This window comes from Colobus angolensis, unplaced genomic scaffold (assembly GCF_000951035.1).
Source record: "Colobus angolensis palliatus isolate OR3802 unplaced genomic scaffold, Cang.pa_1.0 Scaffold352, whole genome shotgun sequence".
Lineage (NCBI taxonomy): Eukaryota > Metazoa > Chordata > Mammalia > Primates > Cercopithecidae > Colobus > Colobus angolensis.
In genome coordinates, this window is record NW_012116844.1 from 1,309,382 (window position 1) to 1,331,000 (window position 21,619).

The 21,619-nt window shown below is 37.4% G+C and overlaps 1 protein-coding gene across 1 annotated transcript in view; it reads left to right on the top strand.

Moving 5' to 3' along the window:
* LOC105519573 (coiled-coil domain-containing protein 7) overlaps positions 1-21,619 on the top strand; it is a 137,009-nt gene that overhangs the window by 110,772 nt on the left and 4,618 nt on the right. The window contains exons 14-15 of the mRNA XM_011952949.1: positions 15,641-15,703; positions 17,668-17,892. Of these exons, the coding sequence (XP_011808339.1) occupies positions 15,641-15,703; positions 17,668-17,892 (288 nt within the window). The remainder of the gene's footprint in view (positions 1-15,640; positions 15,704-17,667; positions 17,893-21,619) is intronic.

Consider the following 21,619-nt stretch of genomic DNA (forward strand, 5'->3'; position numbering starts at 1 on the left):
ACTGGATTAAGAAAATGTGGCACATATACACCATGGAATACTATGCAGCCATAAAAAAGGATGAGTTTGTGTCCTTTGTAGGGACATGGGTGCAGGTGGAAACCATTATTCTCAGCAAACTATCGCCAGAACAGAAAACCAAACACCGCATGTTCTCACTCATAGGTGGGAATTGAACAATGAGAACACTTGGACACAGGAAGGGGAACATGACACACTGGGGCCTGTTTTGGGGTTGGGGGAGTGGGGAGGGATAGCATTAGGAGATATACCTAAAGTAAATGATGAGTTAATGGGTGCAGCACAGCAACATGGCGTATGTATACATATGTAACAAACCTGCACGTTGTGCACATGTACCCTAGAACTTAAAGTATAACAAAAAAGAAAAAAGGTATAAACATTTTAAGATGCAATGTAAAACTTCTTCAGAAATTGTAAACTCTATATCTGACTCTGGTTTATGTGATCCCATCAAAGGAATAAAGGTAACCTGTTATTACATTTTGACTTTTGAATATTTTTTTTCTTTTGCTACATGTTAATTTCTTTTTTTGGATTTATATTTTATTCAAAAGATAAATACAAAATTAAGAAAGAGTTCAAATTCAAAGCAAATATGCTTGATATTTCAAAACAATTCTATATACAAAGTACAATAGGAAAAAAACCAAAAGCCCCCATAAATTAGAGTGGCTAGACACATTCAATTCTGGCAGAAAGAAACTTGGAATTTAATGCAATGTTATTTCTGTTGCCTAGAAACTAAAGCCTTCATTGTCTCAGATATCTTCCATCTCCTTATGGGCATTTCTTGAAGACAACAATGGAGCAAGCTTTTTAATGAACTTGCCATAGTAAAAAACCAGTGATAGATGCCACACTGGAAAGAAGACAACAGTGTAACCTAAAAGGGAGCTACTGGCAGAAATAAAACTAATTGTACTGATAATATTGAGACCTTTGCAGATGTTTAGATTACTGTACAATCTTAAATTATTGTTTATCAACCTTTTGGTCTCACAAATTAAGAATGTACTAGTCAAGAACCAAGGAGTTATGACCAGTTCACAATACTGTTTCCTTCACTTGCCCTTTAGATATAATGGGTCTGGAATTCTCAATGAGTATTACATGGTTTGGGAATTCTGGCAATTTTCCTTCCATGACCTCCCTATACTTACCTCCATTTCAAAATATACAAAGCTGAGTGACAGAGGCAAAAATTAATTCCTAAAGATCCAAAGGGTAAACAATACCTGTCAAATTTGATATGTCTGGGCAGGATGTGGTGGCTCACGCCTGTAATACCAGCACTTTGGGAGGCCGAGGCAGGCAGATCACTTGAGGTCAGGAGTTCAAGACTAGCCTGGCCAACATGGGGAAACCCCGTCTCTATAAAAATACAAAAATTAGCTGGGCATGGTGGCATGCACCTGCAGTCCCAGCCACTCTGGAGACTGAGGCAGAAGACTCGCGTGAACCCGGGAGGCAGAGGCTGCAGTGAGCCGAGACCGCACCACTGCATGCCAGCCTGGGCAACAGAGCAAAACTCTGTCTAAAAAAAAAAAAAAAAGTAGCCTCTGGAAAAAATGACGCATATTGGTGGGGCAGCCTTAGGCTCTGGTGCAGAAGAGAGAGGGAGAGGTGGAGGAGGGAGAGAGAGAGACCAAAGATTGGGCTGAATTCTACAAGCAGGCAAAACAGCACATCTATCCATTCAGATCACCCTGGCATAACTGTCTCCTGAAAAACATAGCAAATGCTCTAACTACTAGGGATAGACTCTAATTTGCTGTTCATAAAAGGATTCTGTAAGGGTATCTTTGCTCTATAATTAACAGAGTGTGAGATATAACAGAAACTTTAGATTGTCTTGCTACTCACTGACCTTAAATATTATCCTTCTTTTGCAACTATCAAGTCACTTAAAAATTTTAATCATTGCATACTCTATAAACTTCCTATAAACAACATGTTATTGTAAAATGTTTAAAAAGATGTGAGAAAATATCTGTAGAGTGTGGTATCAGAAAAGGCAGAGCCTTTTTTTTCCCAAATGATTCTTTCCCAAACTGGGAAGTTGGGTTAGAGACAGCTACATGTTAATTTCTTAACAACCATCTAGCTTTATATCACCCATTTCAGTGAATGGCTGGAGTTAAGTGTACAACTATGTGCAAGTGTACAAGTATGTATACACCTGAATGACCCAAGAACTAGATAACATAAACTTTGTAAAAAATGAGGGTACCACATAAAATAGTGAATATAAAATGTACTATTTTATGGTATTAGTTTTCTATTGCTGCATAGCAAGTTACCACAAATTTAGCAGCTTAAGCAATTTATATTATCTCATAGTTTCAGTGGATTAGGCATCTGAGCATGGCTTAGCTGTGTCCTATGCTGTAATCAACTTACTCTCACCAGGCTATTATCAAAGTGTTGGCTGGGCTCCATTCCATTATATATCTTGGGAATCCTCTTCCAAGCTCAAGTGGATATGATAAACTTCAGTTCCTTGCAGTTGTAGGGCTGAGGCACTTAGCTTCTAGGGACAGTCTGCAGTTTCCTACCACATGGTCTTTTCCATAGATTGTTCATATCATAGCACCTTTCCTCCTCCCCTTCCTCCTCTTCCTCGTCTTCCTCCTCCTCCTTCTTTCTTCTTCTACAGAGTCTCACTCTGTCACCCAGGTTGGAGTGCAGTGGCATGACCCTAGCTCACTGCAGCCTGAACTCCTGAGCTCAAGCCATCCTGCCATTTCACCCTTCCAGGTATCTAGGACTACAGGCATGCACCACCACACCCTGCTAAGTTTTATGTTTTTAAAGTTTTTTTTAACACCAAGTTCTTGCTACGTTGTCCAGGCTAGTCTTGGATTCCTGGCCTCAAATGATTCTCCTGCCTCAACCTCTGAAATTTTGGGGATTATAGGCATAAGCCACCATGCCTGGCTTCTTTTGGGTGAGTGAAGAGTCTCTCTTGTCTGCTAAGACAGAGTTCTAATATAATGTAACTTAATCATGGGAGTGACATCCTCTCACTCTTGCTATATAATGAGCCTAATAAAGGGAGTGGCATCCTATCACTTTGCCATATTGGCCAGAAGCAAGTCACAGGTCCCACCCACACTCAGAGGGGCTGGATTATTATATATAGCGTGACCCTAGGGGTGAAGGTTATGGGATTATCTTAGATTTTTACCTGCCATCTTATTTTATTTAAAATAATTATTTTTATGTCTGTGGGTACATATATAGGTGTATATATTTATGGGATACATGAGATTTTGATACAGACATACAATGCATAATAATCACATCAGGGTAAATGGGTATCCATCTCCTCAAGCAGTTTTCATTTCTTTGTGTTATAGATAATCCAATTATACTTTCTTAGCAGTTTTTATTATTTATTTACTTTTAAATTTATTTTTCCATAAGTTATGGGGGTACAGGTGGTATTTGGTTACATGAGTAAGTTCTTTAGTTGTGATTTGTGAGATTTTGGTGCACCCATCACCCAAGCAGTATATACTGCACCATATTTGTAGTCTGTTATCCCTCGCCCCCTGTCCCACTCTTGCCCTCAAGTCCCCAAAGTCTACTGTATCATTCTTATGTCTTTGCATCCTCACAGCTTAGCTCCCACTTATCGGCGATGTTATGAATAAATATTCGGTGCTGCCAAAGAAACAGCACTTGAATATACATTTAATTTTCTCAGCAAGACAATTTTACTTCTACAGAAGGGTGTGACTTGCGGATGGAGCAATGGTGGGAGCACACTTGAACAAGGGAGGGGAAGGGGTTCTTATTCCTGATGGAGGTAGCCCCTACTGCCATGTCATTCCCCTGTTGGCTAGGGTTGGACCGCACAGTCTGAGCTAATTCCAATTGGCTATTTTAAAGAAAGCAGGGGTGTGAGCTGGAGTTGTGGAGTGAGTAGTGTGGCAGGAAGGGCAGTTACAGAACAGATAATTCAGGTTAGAGCAGGTGACCAGGGTGACTCAGGACGGAGCAGGTAACCAGGGGTGACTCAAGATGTATCAGGTGACCAGGGGATCATATGTGAACTACTGATTAGAACTGGTGGAAAAGGTTGTTTACTGAAACTAGGGGCAAGGAGAATGAAGAAGTTAAACTTTAAAATGGAGGACAAAGAACTGGGGATCTGAACATCCTGATACACTGGTTCTTTGGAGAGGATCTCAGAAATCATTGTACTTAACAATTTACCTTTGAAGAGTAATTTATTATATCCTACAGTGAGAACATCCGATGTTTGGTTTTCCATTCCTGAGTTACATCACTTAGAATAATAGTCTTCAATCTCATCCAGGTCACTGCAAATGCTATTAATTCATTCCTTTTTATGGCTCAGTAGTATTCCATCATATAAATATACCACAGTTTCTTTTTTTTTTTATTGAGACGGAGTCTTGCTCTATCACCCAGGCTGGAGTGCAGTGGCCGGATCTCAGCTCACTGCAAGCTCCGCCACCCGGGTTTACGCCATTCTCCTGCCTCAGCCTCCCGAGTAGCTGGGATTACAGGTGCCCGCCACCTCACCCGGCTAGTTTTTTGTATTTTTTAGTAGAGACGGGGTTTCACCATGTTAGCCAGGATGGTCTCGATCTCCTGACCTTGTGATCCGCCCGTCTCGGCCTCCCAAAGTGCTGGGATTACAGGCTTGAGCCACCGCGCCCGGCCCTAAATATACCACAGTTTCTTTATCCACTTGTTGATTGATGAGCATTTGGGTTGGTTCCATGATTTTGCAATTGTGAATTGTGCTGCTATAAACATGTGTGTGCAAGTATCTTTTCTGAATAATGACTTCATTTTCTCTGGGTAGATACCCAGTAGTGGGATTGCTGGATCAAATGGTAGTTCTACTGTTAGTTCTTTAAGGAATCTCCACACTGTTTTCCATAGTGGCTGTACTAGTTTGCATTCCCACCAGCAGTGTAGAAGTGTTCCCTGATCGCCGCATCCACACCAACATCTACCGTTCTTTGATTTCTTGATTATGGGCATTCTTGCAGGAGCAAGGTGGTATGGCATTGTGGTTTTGATTTTCATTTCCCTGATCACTTGTGATGTTGAGCATTTTTTCATATGTTTGTTAGCCATTTGTATATCTTCTTTTGAGAACTGTCTATTAATGTCCTTAGCCCACTTTTTGATGGGATACCTTGTTTTCTTCTTATTGATTTGTTTGAGTTCATTGTAGATTTTAGGTGTTAGTCCTTTGTCAGATGTATAGAATTTGAAGATTTTCTTCCACTCTGTAGGTTGTCTGTTTACTCTGCTGACTGTTCCTTTTGCCTTGCAAAAGCTTTTTAGTTTAATTAGGTCCCAAATATTTATTTTTGTTTTTATTGCATTTGCTTTTGAGTTCTTGGTCATGAAATCTTTGCCTAAGCAAATGTCTAGAAGGGGTTTTCCAATGTTACCGTCTAGAATTTTTATGGTTTTAGGTCTTAGGTTTAAGTCCTTAATCCACCTTGAGATGATTTATGTATAAGGTGAGAGATGAGGATCCTGTTTCATTCTCCTACATGTGGTTAGCCATTTTTTCTAGCACCATTTGTTGAACAGGGTGTACTTTCCCTACTTTATGTTTTTGTTTGCTTTGTCGAAGATCACTTGGTTGTTAAGTATTTGGCTTTGTTTCTGGGTTCTCTTTTCTGTTCCATTGGTGTATGTGCCTGTTTTTATGCCAGTACCATGCTGTTTTGGTGGCTATGGCCTTATAGTATAGTTTGAAATCAGGTAGTGTGATGCCTTCAGATTTCTTCTTTTTGCTTAGTCTATGGGAGGTCTTTTTTGGTTCCATATGAATTTTAGGATTTTATTTTCTAGTTCTGTGAAGAATGATGGTGGTGTTTTGATGGGGATTGCATTGAATTTGTAGATTGCTTTTGGCAGTATGGTCATTTTTATAATATTGATTCTACCCATCCATGAGTATGGGATGTGCTTCCATATGTTTGTGTCATCTATGATTTATTTCAGCAGTGTTTTGTAGTTTTCCTTGTAGGTCTCTTTCAACTCCTTGGCTAGGTATATTCCTAAGTTTTTTTTTTTTTTTCCAGCTATTATAAAAGGAGTTGAGTACTTGATTTGATGTTCCACTTGGTTGCTGTTAGTGTATAGAAGAGTTACTGATTTGTGGACATTAATCTTGTATCCGGAAACTTAGCTGAATTCTTTTATTAGTTCTAGGAGCTTTCTGGAGGTGTCTTTAGGGTTTTCAAGGTAAACGATTGTCAGCAAACAGTGACAGTTTGACTTCCTCTTTAACGATTTGAGTGCCTTTTATTTCTTTCTCTTGTCTGATAGCTCTTGCTAGGACTTTCAGTACTACGTTGAGGAGGTGTGGTGAGAATAGGCATTCTTGTCTTGTTCCAGTTCTCAGAGGGAATGCTTTCAAATTTTCCCCATTCAGTATTATGTTGGCATTAGGTTGTCACAGATGGCTTTTATTACATTAAGGTATGTCCCTTGTATGCTGTTTTGCTGAGAGTTTTAAGGGATGCTGGATTTTGTTGAATGCTTTTTCTGCATCTACTGAGATGATCGTGTGATTTTTGTTTTTAATTCTGTTTATGTGGTGTATCACATTTATTGACTTGGGTATGTTAAACCATCCCTGCATCCCTGATATGAAACCCAGTTGATCGTGGTGGATTATCTTTTTGATATATTGTTGGATTCAGTTAGCTAGTATTTTGTTAAGGATTTTAGCATCTATGTTCATCAAGGATATTGGTCTGTAGTTTTCTTTTTTAGTTATGTCTTTACCTGGTTTTGGTATTAGGGTGATGCTGGCTTCATCAAATGAATTAGGGAGGGTTCCTTCTTTCTCTATCTTATGGAATAGTGTCAAAAGGTACCAATTCTTCTTTGAATGTCTGGTAGAATTCTGCTGTCAATCCATCTGGTCCTGGTCTTTTTTGCTGTTGGTAGTTTTAAAATTACCATTTCAACCTCACTGCTTGTTATTGGTCTGTTCAGAATATGTAATTCTTCCTGATTTAAGCTAGGAGGGTTGTATTTTTCCAGGAATTTATCCACCTCTTCTAGGTTTTCTAGTTTATGTGCATAAAAGTGTTCATAGTAGCCTTGAATTACGTCTTGTATTTCAGTGGTGTCAGTTGTAATATCTCCTGTTTTGTTTCTTAGTGAGGTTTTTTTTGGATTTTCTCTCTTCTTTGCTTGGTTAATCTTGCTAATGGTCTATCAGTTTTATTTATCTTTTCAAAGAACCAGCTTTTTGTTTCATTTATCTTTCGTATTGTTTTTATTTCAATTTCATTTAGTTGTGCTCTGGTCTTGGTTGTTTCCTTTCTTCTGCTGGGTTTGGGTTTGGTTTGTTCTTGTTTCTCTAGTTCCTTGAGGTGTGACCTTAGAGTGTCAGTTTGTGCTTTTTCAGTGTTTTTGATGTACACTTTTAGGGCTCTGAACTTTCCTCTTAGCACTGCCTTTTCTATATCCCACAGGTTTTGGTAGGTTGTGTCATTATTGTCATTCAGTTGGAAGAATTTTTAAATTTCCATCTTGATTTTGTTTTTGACCCAATGCTTATTCAGGAGCAGGTTATTTAATTTCCATGTATTTGCATGGTTTTGAAGGTTCCTTTTGGTGTTGATATCCAATTTTGTTCCACTGTGGTCTGAGTGCTTGATATACTGTCAGTTTTCTTAAATTTATTGAGGTACATTTTATGGCCTATCATATGGTCTATCCTGCAGAAAGTTCCATGTGCTGTTGAATAGAAAGTGTATTCTGTGGTTGTTGGATGAAATGTTCTGTATACATCTGTTAAGTCCATTTGTTCTAAGGTATAGTTTAAATCCATTGTTTCTTTGTTGACTTTCTGTCTTGATGGCCTGTCTTGTGCTGTCAGTGGAGTACTGAAGTCTCCCACTATTATTGTGTTGCTGTCTGTCTCGTTTCTTAGGTCTATTAGTAATTTTTTTATAAATTTGGGACCTCCAGTGTTAGGTACCTATGTACTTAGGATTGTGATATTTTCCTGTTGGACAAGGCCTTTTACCATTACAAAATGTCCTTCTTTGTCTCTTTTGGCTGCTGTTGCTTTAAAGTTTATTTGTGGCCAGGCGTGGTGGCTCACGCCTGTAATCCCTGCACTTTGGGAGGCCGAGACGGGCAGATCACGAGGTCAGGAGATCGAGACCATCCTGGTTAACACGATGAAACCCTTTCTCTACCAAAAATACAAAAAATTAGCCGGATGTGGTGGTGGGCACCTGTAGTCCCAGCTACTTGGGAGGCTGAGGCAGGAGAATGGTGGGAACCTGGCAGGCGGAGCTTGCAGTGAGCCGAGATCGAGCCACTGCACTTCAGCTTGGGCGACAGAGTGAGACTCCGTCTCAAAAAAAACAAAAAGTTTGTTTGATGTAAGAATAGCTAACCCTGCTCACTTTTGGTGTCCATTTGCATGAAATGCCTTTTTCCACCTCTTTACTTTAAGTTTATGTGAGTCCTTATGTGTTAGTGAGTCTCCTGAAAGCATCAGATAGTTGGTTAGTGAGTTCTTATCCATTCTGCAGTTCTGTGTCTTTTAAGTGGAGCATTTAGTCCAATGTTAGTAATGAAATGTGAAGTACTGTTGCATTCATTGTGCTCTTTGTTGCCTGTGTACTCTGGGTTATTTGTTTTTTGCTTTTGCTTTTTAATCTGTATTTTTGTTTCATAGATCCTGTGTGATTTATGCTTTAAAGAGATTCTGTTTTGATGTGTTTCCAGGATTTGTTTCAAGATTCAGAGCTCCTTTTAACAGTTCTTGTAGTGGTGGCTTGGTAATGGCGAATTCTCTCACCATTTGTTTGTCTGAAAAAGACTGTATCTCTCCTTCATATATAATGCTTAGTTTCACTAGATACAAAATTCTTGGCTGATGATTGTTTTGTTTAAGGAGGCTAGATCAGGCCCCAATCCCTTCTAGCTTGTAGGGTTTCTGCTGAGAAATCTGCTGTTAATCTGATAGGTTTTCCTTTATAGGTTACTTGGGCTTCTGTCTCACAGTTCTTAAGATTCTTTCCTTCATTTTAACTTTGAATAACCTGATGACAATGTACCTAGGTGAAGATCTTTTTGTGATGAATTTCCCAGGTGTTCCTTGTGCTTCTTGTATTTAGATGTCTAGATCTTTAGCAAGGCTGCGGAAGTTTTCCTTGATGATTCCTCCAAATATTTTTTCCAAGATTTTAGAATTCTCTTCTTCCTCAGGAAAATCGTTTATTCTGAGGTTTGGTCATTTAACATAATCTCAGATTTCTTAGAGTCTTTGTTTATATTTTTTTTATTCTTTTTTTTTGTCTTTGTTGAATTGGGTTAATTTGAAGACCGTGTCTTTGAGCTCTGAATTTCTTTCTTCTACTTGTTCAATTCTATTGCCGGGACCTTTCAGAGCATTTCGCATTTCTAAAAGTGTGTCCAGAGTGTCCTGAATTGTTGATTGTTTTTTTCTTTAAGCTTTCTATTTTCTTGCATATTTCTCCCTTAACTTGTTGTGTCATTTTTTGGATTTCCTTGCATTGAGCCTTCACCTTTCTCTGGTGCCTCCCTTAATAACTAACCTCCGGAATTCTTTTTCAGGTAAAGCTGGGATTTCTTCTTGGTTTGGGTCCATAGCTGATGAAGTAGTATGATTTTTGTGGGGAATGTTAGAGAGTCTTGTTTTGTTATATTTCCAGGGTTGGTTTTCTGGTTCCTTCTCATTTGGATAGGCTCTGTCTTAGGGAAGGTCTAGGGCTGAAGGCTGTTGTTCAAATTCTTTTGTCCCATGGAGTGTTCCCTTGATGTAGTACTCTCCCCCTTTTCCTATGGATGTGGCTTCCTGTGAGCCATACTGCAGTGATTGTTGTCTCTCTTCTGGGTCTAGCTACCCAGTGAGTCTACCTGGCTCTGGGCTGGTAGTGGGGGTTGTCTGCACAGAGTCCTGTGATATGGTGGTTTAATGCTCTATTTTTGTGCTGGTTGGCCTCCTGCTGAGAGGTGGCACTTTCCAGAGAGCATCAGCTATGGTAGTATGGAGAGGAAGGGGCGGTGGGCACGGCCCTAGAACTCCCAAGATTATGTGCCCTTTGTCTTCCCCTACCAGGGTGGGTAGGGAAGGACCATAAGGTGGGGGCAGGGCTAGGTGTGGCTGAGGTCAGACTCCTTGGGTGGGTCTTGCTGTGGCTGCTGTGGGGAATGGGGGTGAGATTCCCAGGTCACTGGAGTTGTGTACCTAGGAGGATATGGCTGCCTCTGCTGAGTCGGGTTGTCAGAGATGTCAGGCCAAGCGGGCAGTCACAGGGCTCACTCAGCTCCCACCCAAAATGAAGGGCCGGTCTCACTCCCACCCTCCTCTGCAATAGCCTTGAGTCTGTTTCCAGATGGTGGGTGAGTTGGGCTTAAAAACTTGCCCCAAGCTGTCTGCCTCACAGCTGCGAAAGAAAAGTGCTTGGTTCTTCCCCAACCTATGGAGTCTGCACACCGGATTTGTGCCTTCCCCTGAGTTCTGGCTAGGAGGCTTCTTGCCCTGTTCAAATTGTTACAAAGTTCAGCTAGAGATTTCCTTCTCCCTGTGGAATTTTACCCCCTGCTTCTCTGTCTGTCCTCCCAATGGATCCCTGTGGTTCCAGGCAGGAATGGCCTGCTTCGGGACCCAGTGAGCTCCCAGGGCTTTTCTGCTGCTTCCTCTACTCTTATATTTCACTTGGCTCTCGAAATGGACTCAGCTCCAAGTAAGGTTGGAAACTTTTCCAGCAAGCAGAACTTCTGTTTCTCCAGTGGAGAGTGTGTGTTCAGGAGAGGAGGGTCTCCCTTTCCCACTTCCGCGTGGGGCACTAACAGTATTTGGGGTGTCTCCCAGGTCCTGCAGGAGCTGTCTGCTTCCTTCAGAGGGTCTGTGGGTCCTTTATTAGTTATTTTTAAGTGTACAATAAATGATTGTTGACTGTAGTTGCCCTGTTGTGCTATCAAATACTAGATCTTACTCATTCTATCTAATTATATTTTTGTACTCATTAACCATTGCCACTGCACTCCACCCCCTACTACTATTTGCAGCCTCTGGTAGCCACCATTCTGCACTCTATCTCCATGAGTTTAATTGTTTTGATTTTTAGCTCCCACAAATAAGTGAGAATATGTGAAGTTTGTCTTTCTGTGCCTCACTTATTTCACTTGACGCAGTGACCTCTGGTTGCAAATGACAGGATCTCATTCTTTTTTTCTGGCTGAATAGTACTCCATTATGTATATGTACTACATTTTCTTTATTCATTTGTCTGTTGATGGACACTTAAATTGCTTCTAAATCTTAGTTATTTTGAATTGTGGTGCAATAAATGTGGGAGTACAGATATCTTTTTAATATACTGATTTCCTTTTTTTGTATATACCTAACAATAAGATTACTGGATTATATGTTAGTTCTATTTTTAACTTTTTTTTTTTTTTTGGAGATGGAGTCTTGCTGTGTTGCCAGGTTGGAGTGTAATGGTATGATCTCGGCTCACTGCAACCTCCGCCTCCTAGTTTCAAGTGATTCTCCTGCCTCAGCTTCCTGAGTAGCTGGGACTACAGGCAGGCGCCACCACACCCAGCTAATTTTTGTATTTTTAGTAGAGATGGCGTTTCACCATGTTGACCAGGATGGTCTCGATCTCTTGACCTTGTGATCTGCCTGCCTTGGCTTCCCAAAGTGCTGGGATTACAGGCGTGAGTCACCACACTTGACCTATTTTTAACTTTTTAAGGAGAGGACACATTCTGTAAGGAAGTCATAAGGCCAGTCCATATTCAGAGGTAAGAGTGGCATGCATGTATAGAGTGGGAGAAAATTGTTGGAAATAATCCAACACAATATTCAATTTTTGTAAGTGTCCTAATGACATAAAATAATGCACATTTTCTACCTCTAGGTATAACAGTTAGCTTTTCCTAAATCACAAATTATTCCAAAACGTAGTAACTTAAAACAGTAGAATCATTATTTCTCATAGTTGCTGGGCAGCTCAGCTTAGTTTGGATGTACAAGATAAGTTTTATTCCTATGTCTGACATTCCAGCTGGGACATCTGGGACAGGCGGGACTTCTTTCTGCTCTCTTATCCTCCAGGATGCTAGCTCTGGGTAGTTTAAAGAAGGATCCCTAGTAGCAAGAGATCAAAACAAAGCAGAAAGATCTCTGGAGGCCTAAGCTCACATCACTCATAGTGCCATTTGTGTTGTATCCTCTTGGCCCAAACAAGAATTAGGCCAGCTGAGTTTCAAGAAGTGAGGAAATAGATTGTATCTTTTTATGGGAGCTACTGTGAAGAATTTATGGCCATTTGTAGTCTACCACAGTGGGGTATATATTTTCTCTCTCCCTGTGTATAAAATTCGATTAAGTCTAGATTTGTTTCATGATTTTAATTTTCTATCGTCTTTATTAGTTAGAATATTGACTAGGCTGCTATAGAAAGAGACCCTGTGTAATTCAATGGCTTAAACAAGGTAGAATATCATTTTTATCTCATGTAAAGTTTGAGTTGATGGTTCCAGCAAGTTTAGTAGTTTGATATTATCTGGTACCTAGACTCCTTACTTCTTGCTCTTGTTTCTCATTGAAATGTATAGATTTTATTATATCTCAAATTTTTTATCTATATCAAGGAAGTTTTCTTACTTCTTTCATCATCACTTAACTTTGTTCTTCCTTTTATCCCGCTGAAACTCGTATTTGAATATTATGATTTCTAGATTGACTGTTTTAAGTCTTCTATCTTTTTCATCATGGCTTCTATGTGTATGTTTGTTCTGTGGTATGAAATATGTCTTCCATTTAATTACAAGATTTCTAAACTTATTCTCAAAAGTAAGCAACCTTTTTCCTTTTCACTTCCTCTTGAACTTTTAAGTTAAAAAAAAGTTTGCTTTCTTTAAAAATCTCCGGCGATCCTAATTTAGGATTGCATCAGTCAGAGAACACTAATTGCATCAGTCAGAGAACACTATCAGGGTCTTAATGTTTTCTTTCTAATTATTTTCTGTTTATCCCTCTAGTTCTGCTTTAGTAGGGGCTACCTCTTTGGATTGTTCAACTTCCTCTCTGAAGTTACTTAGTCCCATCTCATGGTTTATTGCATTTCTGTGCCTGTTTATGGACGTGTTTCCTCAGCAGCTCGTTGGTCATGTATTGAAATCTCTTGTGCAGTTGTTGTAAAGTTTACTTTTGTTCCCATTATCACGTGCTTCTGTTTTATAGATGCTATGTTCTCTCAAATTTCAATGAGAATGAAATGTAGATTTAGGGATTTCTTTTGTTTCTTAAAATAACTTTCTTTCAGAAAAGGGACATTTATTCTGTAAAGATATTTTTTTCTATTTTTTGCTTGGCTTTTATGTTTATTCTGACGAGAAGCAATTATTAAAATCATCATTTCCTTTTGTATAATATGTCATTTTTCTTTGGCCACTTTTATTGTTTTTTTTTTTCCTTTTATTTGGTTTTCAGCAGTTTGGCTTTTGTGTGGGCATGATTTTCTTTGTAAATATCAACTTGGGCAGCACTGAACATGTTGAGTATGTTAATTTCACCAAGTTTGGGACATTTTCAATGTATTATTGTTTTAAAAATATTTTGTCTGCTACTTCCTCTCTCTCTTTTCCTTATGGAATATGATTACATATTAGACATTTGATTTTATCCCACAGTTGCCTCAGTATCTGTTAGTTAAAAAAAAATCTTTGTTGTTTGTATTTAGATTGGGTATTTTGTATTGATATATTTTCAAGTGGTTTGAGTTTTTCCACTGTCATCAGATCCAATCTGTTCTTATGCTCATACATTAAATTTTTAAATTCAGATATCACACTTTTCAGTTCCAAAATTTCCATTTGACTTTTTTTTTTTTTTTTAAAGAGACCTGGTCTTATTTTTGTTACCCAGGCTGGAGTACAATGGCAGGATCATAGCTCACTGCAGCCTTGAGCTCCTGGGCTCATATGATCCTTCTGCCTCAGCTTCTCAAGGAGCTAGAATTATAGGTGTGTACCACCATGGACGGCTAATTTAAAATGTATTTTATAGACATAGCATCTCGCTATGTAGCCCAGGCTGGTCTTGAATTCCTGGCCTCAAGCAATCCTCCCAACTCAGCCTCCTAAAATGCTGGGATTATAGGTGTGGCCCTGCATTTTTTATAGTTTATATTTCTCTGCTAAGATTTCCATATTTTTATTTATTATGAGCATATTTTCCTTTATACTGGACATTTTTATTATACTTTAAACATTCGTATGTGAATTTTAAAATCTGGATTGTCTTGCTTGGGATCACTCTTTGCTCATTGTCTTTTATCTTAAGAATTAGTTTCACTTTTCTGTTTATTCAAATGTCAAGTATTTCTAAATTATATCCTGGCAATTATGAATATCATATTCTTGAAACCCTAGATTGTGTTATGTTCTTCTGATGGTTGTTATTGTTTTTTTCTTTAATATATAATTAATACTATTGGATTCAAAATGTAAATTCTATATTTAGGTAGCAGCTCAAATTGCATTTTAGTTTTTTTAGCTTTTGCTAGGCTGCTTAGTCTTCTTTATGCATATGTGGTTCAGGGGTCAGGTGGAGATTTGGGTAGAATTTATACAAAGAATCTGGGTCTCCCTATCTTATATTCTTTTCTTTGTATAATTTCCCTCTAACCTTTCCAGTGGCTTGAATTGTCCTGAACTCTGTCCTCTGGTGGTTTTAAAATCAGCAATTAGGCACCTTGAATGGCTCAGATAGGAATTGCCCTCAAACTAAAAACAACAAAAATGAGAATCTTACCTAGAGTTCTTCCCTTCCTCCAAGTGGCACCTTCCCTCAAGAATCTACCTACACTTGGATGGGTGTGTGGTGGCTCATGCCTATAATCCCCATGCTTTGGAGGGCTGAGGCAGGAGGATGGCTTGAGCCTACGAATTTGAGACTGCAGTGAGCTAGGAATCCACTGCTGCACTCAAGCCTGGGTAACAGAGCAAGACCCTGTCTCTAAAAAATAAAATAAAATAAAATAAGTTAACAAATCTGCCTACTCCTGATTGTTCTCCTATTGTTGATACTTGTTTTAGTCCAGAGTTTATGGTTGTTATATGTGGCAGCATTTGTCCAGTGGGAACTCAGTCATATCAGAAGCAGAACTGGGAACTCTAAATGTGGTCCTCAAAGTGTCTTTAATTTGATGGAGAATTCCTGGAACATCATGTGAAACAGAATTTGCTCATTTGCACAAAGCCAGAACAATGTTTATTTTGTGTTAAGAGTAAAGGTTCTTCTTTTAGTAAAATTTGAAATTTTTCTTTTTAAATATTTCAGGCCTAGAGGAAAGGAGAAATGAAACGTTTAATTTATTGCAATTGTAATTTCCCCGATTCATGCTCAGTTTGCCTGTGAAAAATCAATAGGAAGCTTTAGCTTCAGGCATTATCCATCATTACACCTGAGAGGTGTGCAGTTCAATGTCTATGCTCAAATCTTATCTTGGCTGTCTATGGGTTTTAGAAAAGTAATACTGGTAAAACTAAATTAATTAAAAATACCAAAGTAAACACCGTTTTCCTGCTTTTTACTTCCTAGAAAGTAGCACGTCTGGAAATTGAGAACAAAGTCCTTCAGGAGCAATTGAAACAGGCTTTACAGGTAAAGGATGTCATGTTTCTTTAACATTGTTAACAAGTAAAGAAAATATCCACAAAGAACTTTTCAAATGAATAATTTTTACTTTGTAAGCTAAGAGGTCTACATATTCTACTGTTTGGCCAGGTTTAAACTATATTCATTTTATGCATTAGGGATATATTAATAAAATTTAATATTCATTCTTATCAAAAATAGTGAGATATAAACAAAACCAAACTTTCTTAAGCTAATAAAGGCAATCTTCATCTGTCATGGTTGCAGTATAAAAAAAAAGAAAAGGAAAAGAAAAAAAGACAATGTATTTCAAGCTGATAAGCAATATACTTAAAGGTAAAATACTGCAAGCATTCCAATTAAACTCAGTTGAACCAAGATGTTGACTCTTACCACTCTTTTTAAAATTCTAGTTAAATAATACAGTAAGAAATGAAAAAAGCTATAAGCATTTCATAAATGAATAGACAAAAGTATATTTGTGTATTATAAAATTGTTTTGCCTACCATCTTGGTAAAAATGTAAAGGACAGAAATATGTAGTATTTGTGGTTGTATACTGAAATGAGCAACTTTTCTCATACTTCTATTATCAAAAAAGTATGAATTGATATATTCATCTTTTTTTGATAATAGAAGTATGAAAGATATTTGTTATGTCTTTTCTGGGAGACAGAAAAGACGTAGCAAACTTGGAAAGATGTAGCCTTTTCACTCAATAAAAGCTTTTAAAAGTTTGTCCTAAAGAAGAAAAAAGTATACAGAGAGTTTGCACAAGTATGTACAATGTCATATGTTTTCATAGCAAAAATTTTGAAATGATCTAAATGTCCATTGATAAGGAGTTTGCTAAGACAATTATGGTATATTATTAAATGTACTTCTGTTACCTATTCTGATTTAAATGTACATTTATTGTTATAGAAACATATCTATGACATTATTTAATGAAAAGAGCATAATATGTGAGTATGTATAGTATGACCCAATTTAGATAAACATTTAAAAAATTTGGCTGGGCATGGTGGTTCATGCCTGTAATCCCAGCACTTTGAGAGGCTGAGGCCGGTGGATCACTTTGAGCCCAAGAGTTGGCAATCAGCCTGGGCAACGTGGTGAAACCCTGTCTCTACTAAAAATACACAGACTGACTGAGTGTGGTGGTGTGGGCCTGTAGTCTCAGCTACTTGGGAGGCTGAGGTGGGGGGATGACTTAAACCCAGGAGACTGGAGGTTGCAAAAAACCCTGCATATATATATTTAAACTTTTCTAAATATAGCTAGTGTAGATATATATATATATATAATATATATGTATGTACATACACTATATATGTGTATATAGTGTGTATATATGTGTGTATATATATGTAGTGTGTGTATATATATACACACACTAGCTATATTTAGAAAAGTTTAAAAAGGATATACCTCAAAATGTTAATAGTAATTTTTCTTTATGAGGTAAGATTGTGAATTTTCTTTTTGTTTATATATTCTTTTATATAAGTAAGTTAATTGTATGACTAAATAAAAATTATAAAAAGTGACATTTTTGAGGAGAATTTTATTCCAGAATAAATAAATTGTTTTCCACATTTTATTTCATTCTTTGATATTATAGGTGCTAATTATCCTTCTTATAATCTATCAGTTTTTATAATATATACCTTAAATGAATTTTTATTTTGCTTGTATAATAATTAGAGCCTTAAAAATAACAGCCAGGAGAAACTCCTGGGTATAAAAATAGCCCTCAAAGGTGGAAGAGGTTTCTTCACAACTTCTGATTTTAACTGTGGAATTATTAAAGTATGAATTATACCAATAGCTTACTTTGCTCACTTCAACTCAGTAAAAATGAGTTGAGAAATCATGTAGGCATAAATATATGCAGATTCCTGAATGTTTTAGTATTGGCAGGAAAATATCAGAAAATGCTTAATAAACTGGTACTTTTTTAAAAACAGGAAGCTGAAAAAGCTAAGCATCAACTTAACTATTTCCTAAATCAAGAGAGGAAGTTACTTAAAAGTGAGGGGAAAACTGAGACAACCATGCGAGTGGGTAGTAGTCAAACAGAAGTTAAAGTTGAAGATTCAAAAACTATACCATTGGAGAAGGAAACAAGAAAATCACTGGTTTCAGATTCAGGTGGACAGAGGGCAAGTGATAAAATCCAAGAATATCCACAGGTGAGGAAATAACCAAAATGGAGACAGTAGTATATGTTGGGAGAAATTTGTCTTTTATATTATTATTTACTTCATTTGTATATGTTATTTAAAAAATCATGCCTCTGTTTTTGGGTTTGTTTTTACTTTTTCCCTTTACCTTCTGGATATGTCAACTCATTATTATCTTTGAATACTAAACTATGACTTAAATATATACTGATTTTGAATGACCACATCAGCATCTGAGATTTGAGTCCTTTATTTTTACCTTCTCTTTTTGTGTAATTTTTATTGTGAACGACCTCAACTTCTTCCTGGAAAGATAAATAATAAAGATAGTTTCTCTGAGGGCAATAAAAATTATTAAAGTTGTTAAGTCATGTATATAAATGGAGTAAGGTACACTGAATTGAATATAAAATATTTAAAGAAATGTAGGATTGTCTGTCAGCTGCTTTAAGGCAAAGAACAAAAGAAGCAGCACAACTTAAAATCTGCTAGTCATTTTATATCTGCCATTATTATAAAATCTGCTAGTCATTTTATATCTATGTATATGGGCTAATCATTTACACAAGATCATAAGATAGCTATTAGCACCTCCATTTTGAGGATGAAACCCTTTAAAAAATTAGCCATGCCACATTACAGTGAGTAATATTGAGTTAGATTTCAAATTCAGGTCTTTCTAACTCCAAAATCACATCTGAAGATATCTTCTTTGCTTGTCTATATGGCTGCATTTGAAACTTGCTTTGTTAAAAGCTTTATTGTTTTCTATTTCCCAGTATTTATCTCCTAATCCAAAACAAAGGTTTTCATATATGACAGAAAAAGTTAGATTAAATAGTAAAATGAACCTAAGCAGAACAGTAGCTAAAACATCATATTGCTTTCACATAAGTGATTCTAATTTTAGTGGGTTTATATATAGATCAATACACATCTATCTTCTTGTGTATCTAGCTTAACACTCATTAATTAAACATCTATTATATGCTAGATTCTTTGCATAGATGATGTATATAATGTCATGTATTCAGATGGCTTGTTCTGGTAATAGTGAAACAGGAGATATCATTATTGGAGATTTTGATGTAATAGAAGTTTATACTCACTGTCCATGTTCTTATAGTAATTTAACTGTAATCTTCTTTCTCAATCACTGTATTAAAACTATTTTTGCCAAGGTTACAACAAATCTATTTGATGCTATTCTGAAGGATGCTTTATAGTTTCTTTCTTTCTTTCTTTTTATTTTTTTGAGATGGAGTTTCTCTCTTGTTGCCCAGGCCGGAGTGCAATGTTATGATCTCAGCTCATTGCAACCTCTACCTCCCAGATTCAAGTGATTCTCCTGCCTCAGCCTCCCGAGTAGCTGATATTACAGGTGCCTGCCACCATGCCTGGCTAAGTTTTTATATTTTTAGTAGAGATGGAGTTTCACCATGTTGGTCAGGCTGGTCTTGAACTGCAGACCTTAGGTGATCCACCTGCCTCAACCTCCCAAAGTGCTGGGATTACAGGCATGAGCCACTACGCCCGGCCAGATGATTTATAGTTTAATCTCATTTGTCCTCTTAGCAGCATTTAACCATGTTTAATCATTTATTTTTAAATATTTTTGTATTATACTTTAAGTTCTGGGGTACATATATAGTCTATAGCTTGTTTGAGAAACAGCATAATTATTTGGTTTTCCTTATATATTTTTGGGATGCCTCTTTGGTCTCCTCTTGCTCTGCTCATTCTTTAAATGTTAGTACATCTCTGGGTTCTGTCCTAGAGTTTCTTTTTATTCCATATACTCTTTCTGAACATGCTCATATCCCTTCATGGCTTCTAGGGCGATATAAATCTGTTATCTCTAACTTGAATAACACCTCATTTCCAGACCTATTATTCATTAACGTACTGAATTTTTCTATTTCAATGGGCTTCAAACATCTAGAATTCACCATGTCCCCAAATGAACCAATTGCGTTCTTCTCAGACCCGCTTTATCTCTCAGTATTCAGTCTCCTGGCATCCTCATCCATCTAATTGCTGAAACTAGAAAGTCCAGCATCACTGTTATTTCTTTTTCCTTTGTCTTGACCCAATTATTATCCATCAAATTCTGTCCAGTTTTCTCAATATTACTGACAGTTCTGTTAGTCAGGCTCCCACCAGGTCTCTCTCTTTCCAGGCCAATCTCCATGTTGGTGGCTAGTCATCTTGCAAAAATTGATATTTGTATGTTACCTTCTTGCCTAAAATCTTTAATGCTTTCTATTGCCCTTACTTTAAGAACAAAGTCCTAATTATGGTTTAAGGCTTTGTCAGATCTGGTCTTTTCCTGAGGCCCCAGCCTCATCTTTAATTATCCCCCCAGGCTATTGCACATGCTTTCATATGCACATGTGTATCATATATTTTATGCTTTAGCTACACTGAACCTTCTTTAAGTTCATAGAACATATGGTGTTTTCTGTAACCTTAAGTATTTTGCCTATTTTGTTCTCTGCTTGAAACACTGTTTCTCCCTTCTCCATTTCCTAAAATGTATCTGGTTAAAAGATAAATGAGAAACAAAAAGTACTGTTTCAGTTATTTTTTGCAGCATAACAAATTATGCCAAAATTTAGTGGTGTAGGCAGCAAACATGTACTATCTCAGAATATTTGTAGGTCAGGAATCCTAATGTTCCTTAGCTGTGTCCTCTGGCTCAGGTTCCCTCTCACAAGGATGTAGCCAAGGCATTACCCTTGGCTGTATGTATTTTAAAGTCCAACTGGAGAAGGATGTACTCCCAAGCTCATTCATGTACTCACATGACTGTTGTTAGGCCTCAGGTTCTTGCTGGCTATTGATTTGAGACATCAGTACTTTGCTATAGGGGCCTCTCCATAATGTAGCTTACAACATGGAAACAAAGGCAGAGTGAGATATAGGGAGACATAGATGGAGAGAAATCGACAGGGAGACAGAGGCAGAGAGGGAATCTAATCTTAGAAATGACGTTCCATCACTTTTGTCATATCCTGTTCATTAAAAGTAGAAGTAGTCACTAGCACCAGCTCACACACAAGGGAAAGGTATACCACTGGCATGAACACCATGAGCAGGGATCACTGGTAGCCATTTTAGAGGCTGCCTATTATGAGTATTAATAGATAAGTATGAGATTGTGAAAATTCCTGAATCAAATGCTAAATCAAGCAGTTTGGTCTTCAATTTGCGGAAAAGAAAATTCTGGGTAAAGGAATAACATGTAAGATACTGTTTGTAAAGAGGATAATTGTGCATCAGTGGGGTAGATGTACTCTTCCCTTTTATTGATCCCATAATTAATAAGGTTTTTGTGTATATTGTAACTATAAATTAATTTCATTTTTTCTGCTGATAGAGTTCTCCTGGGTATCATAGTGCCCTTGGTTGGCTGTGGAGCTGTGATATTATTAGTATCAAGAGCAGGCTTTCTTATCTGAGGTGGGAAGGCCTCAATGCTCTTGGGTCTGGGCTTCACAGGGAAGCCACCTTATCACCCTTTGCTCTTGGGAATAGACACATAAAATTTACAAGTAAAGGAAAAATATTTGAAACTCCTACTACTGGACACTATATTACACAAAAGGCCTGTCATATGTATGTCATAATGACAAGTTGGAAAAAGTAGTTCCTTTTTGTTTTTGCATCTGTTTTTGAGGTTGTTTATTAGAATAATTGTCTTTTTTAATTCAGAGGGAGGGGCAAGAACTATTAT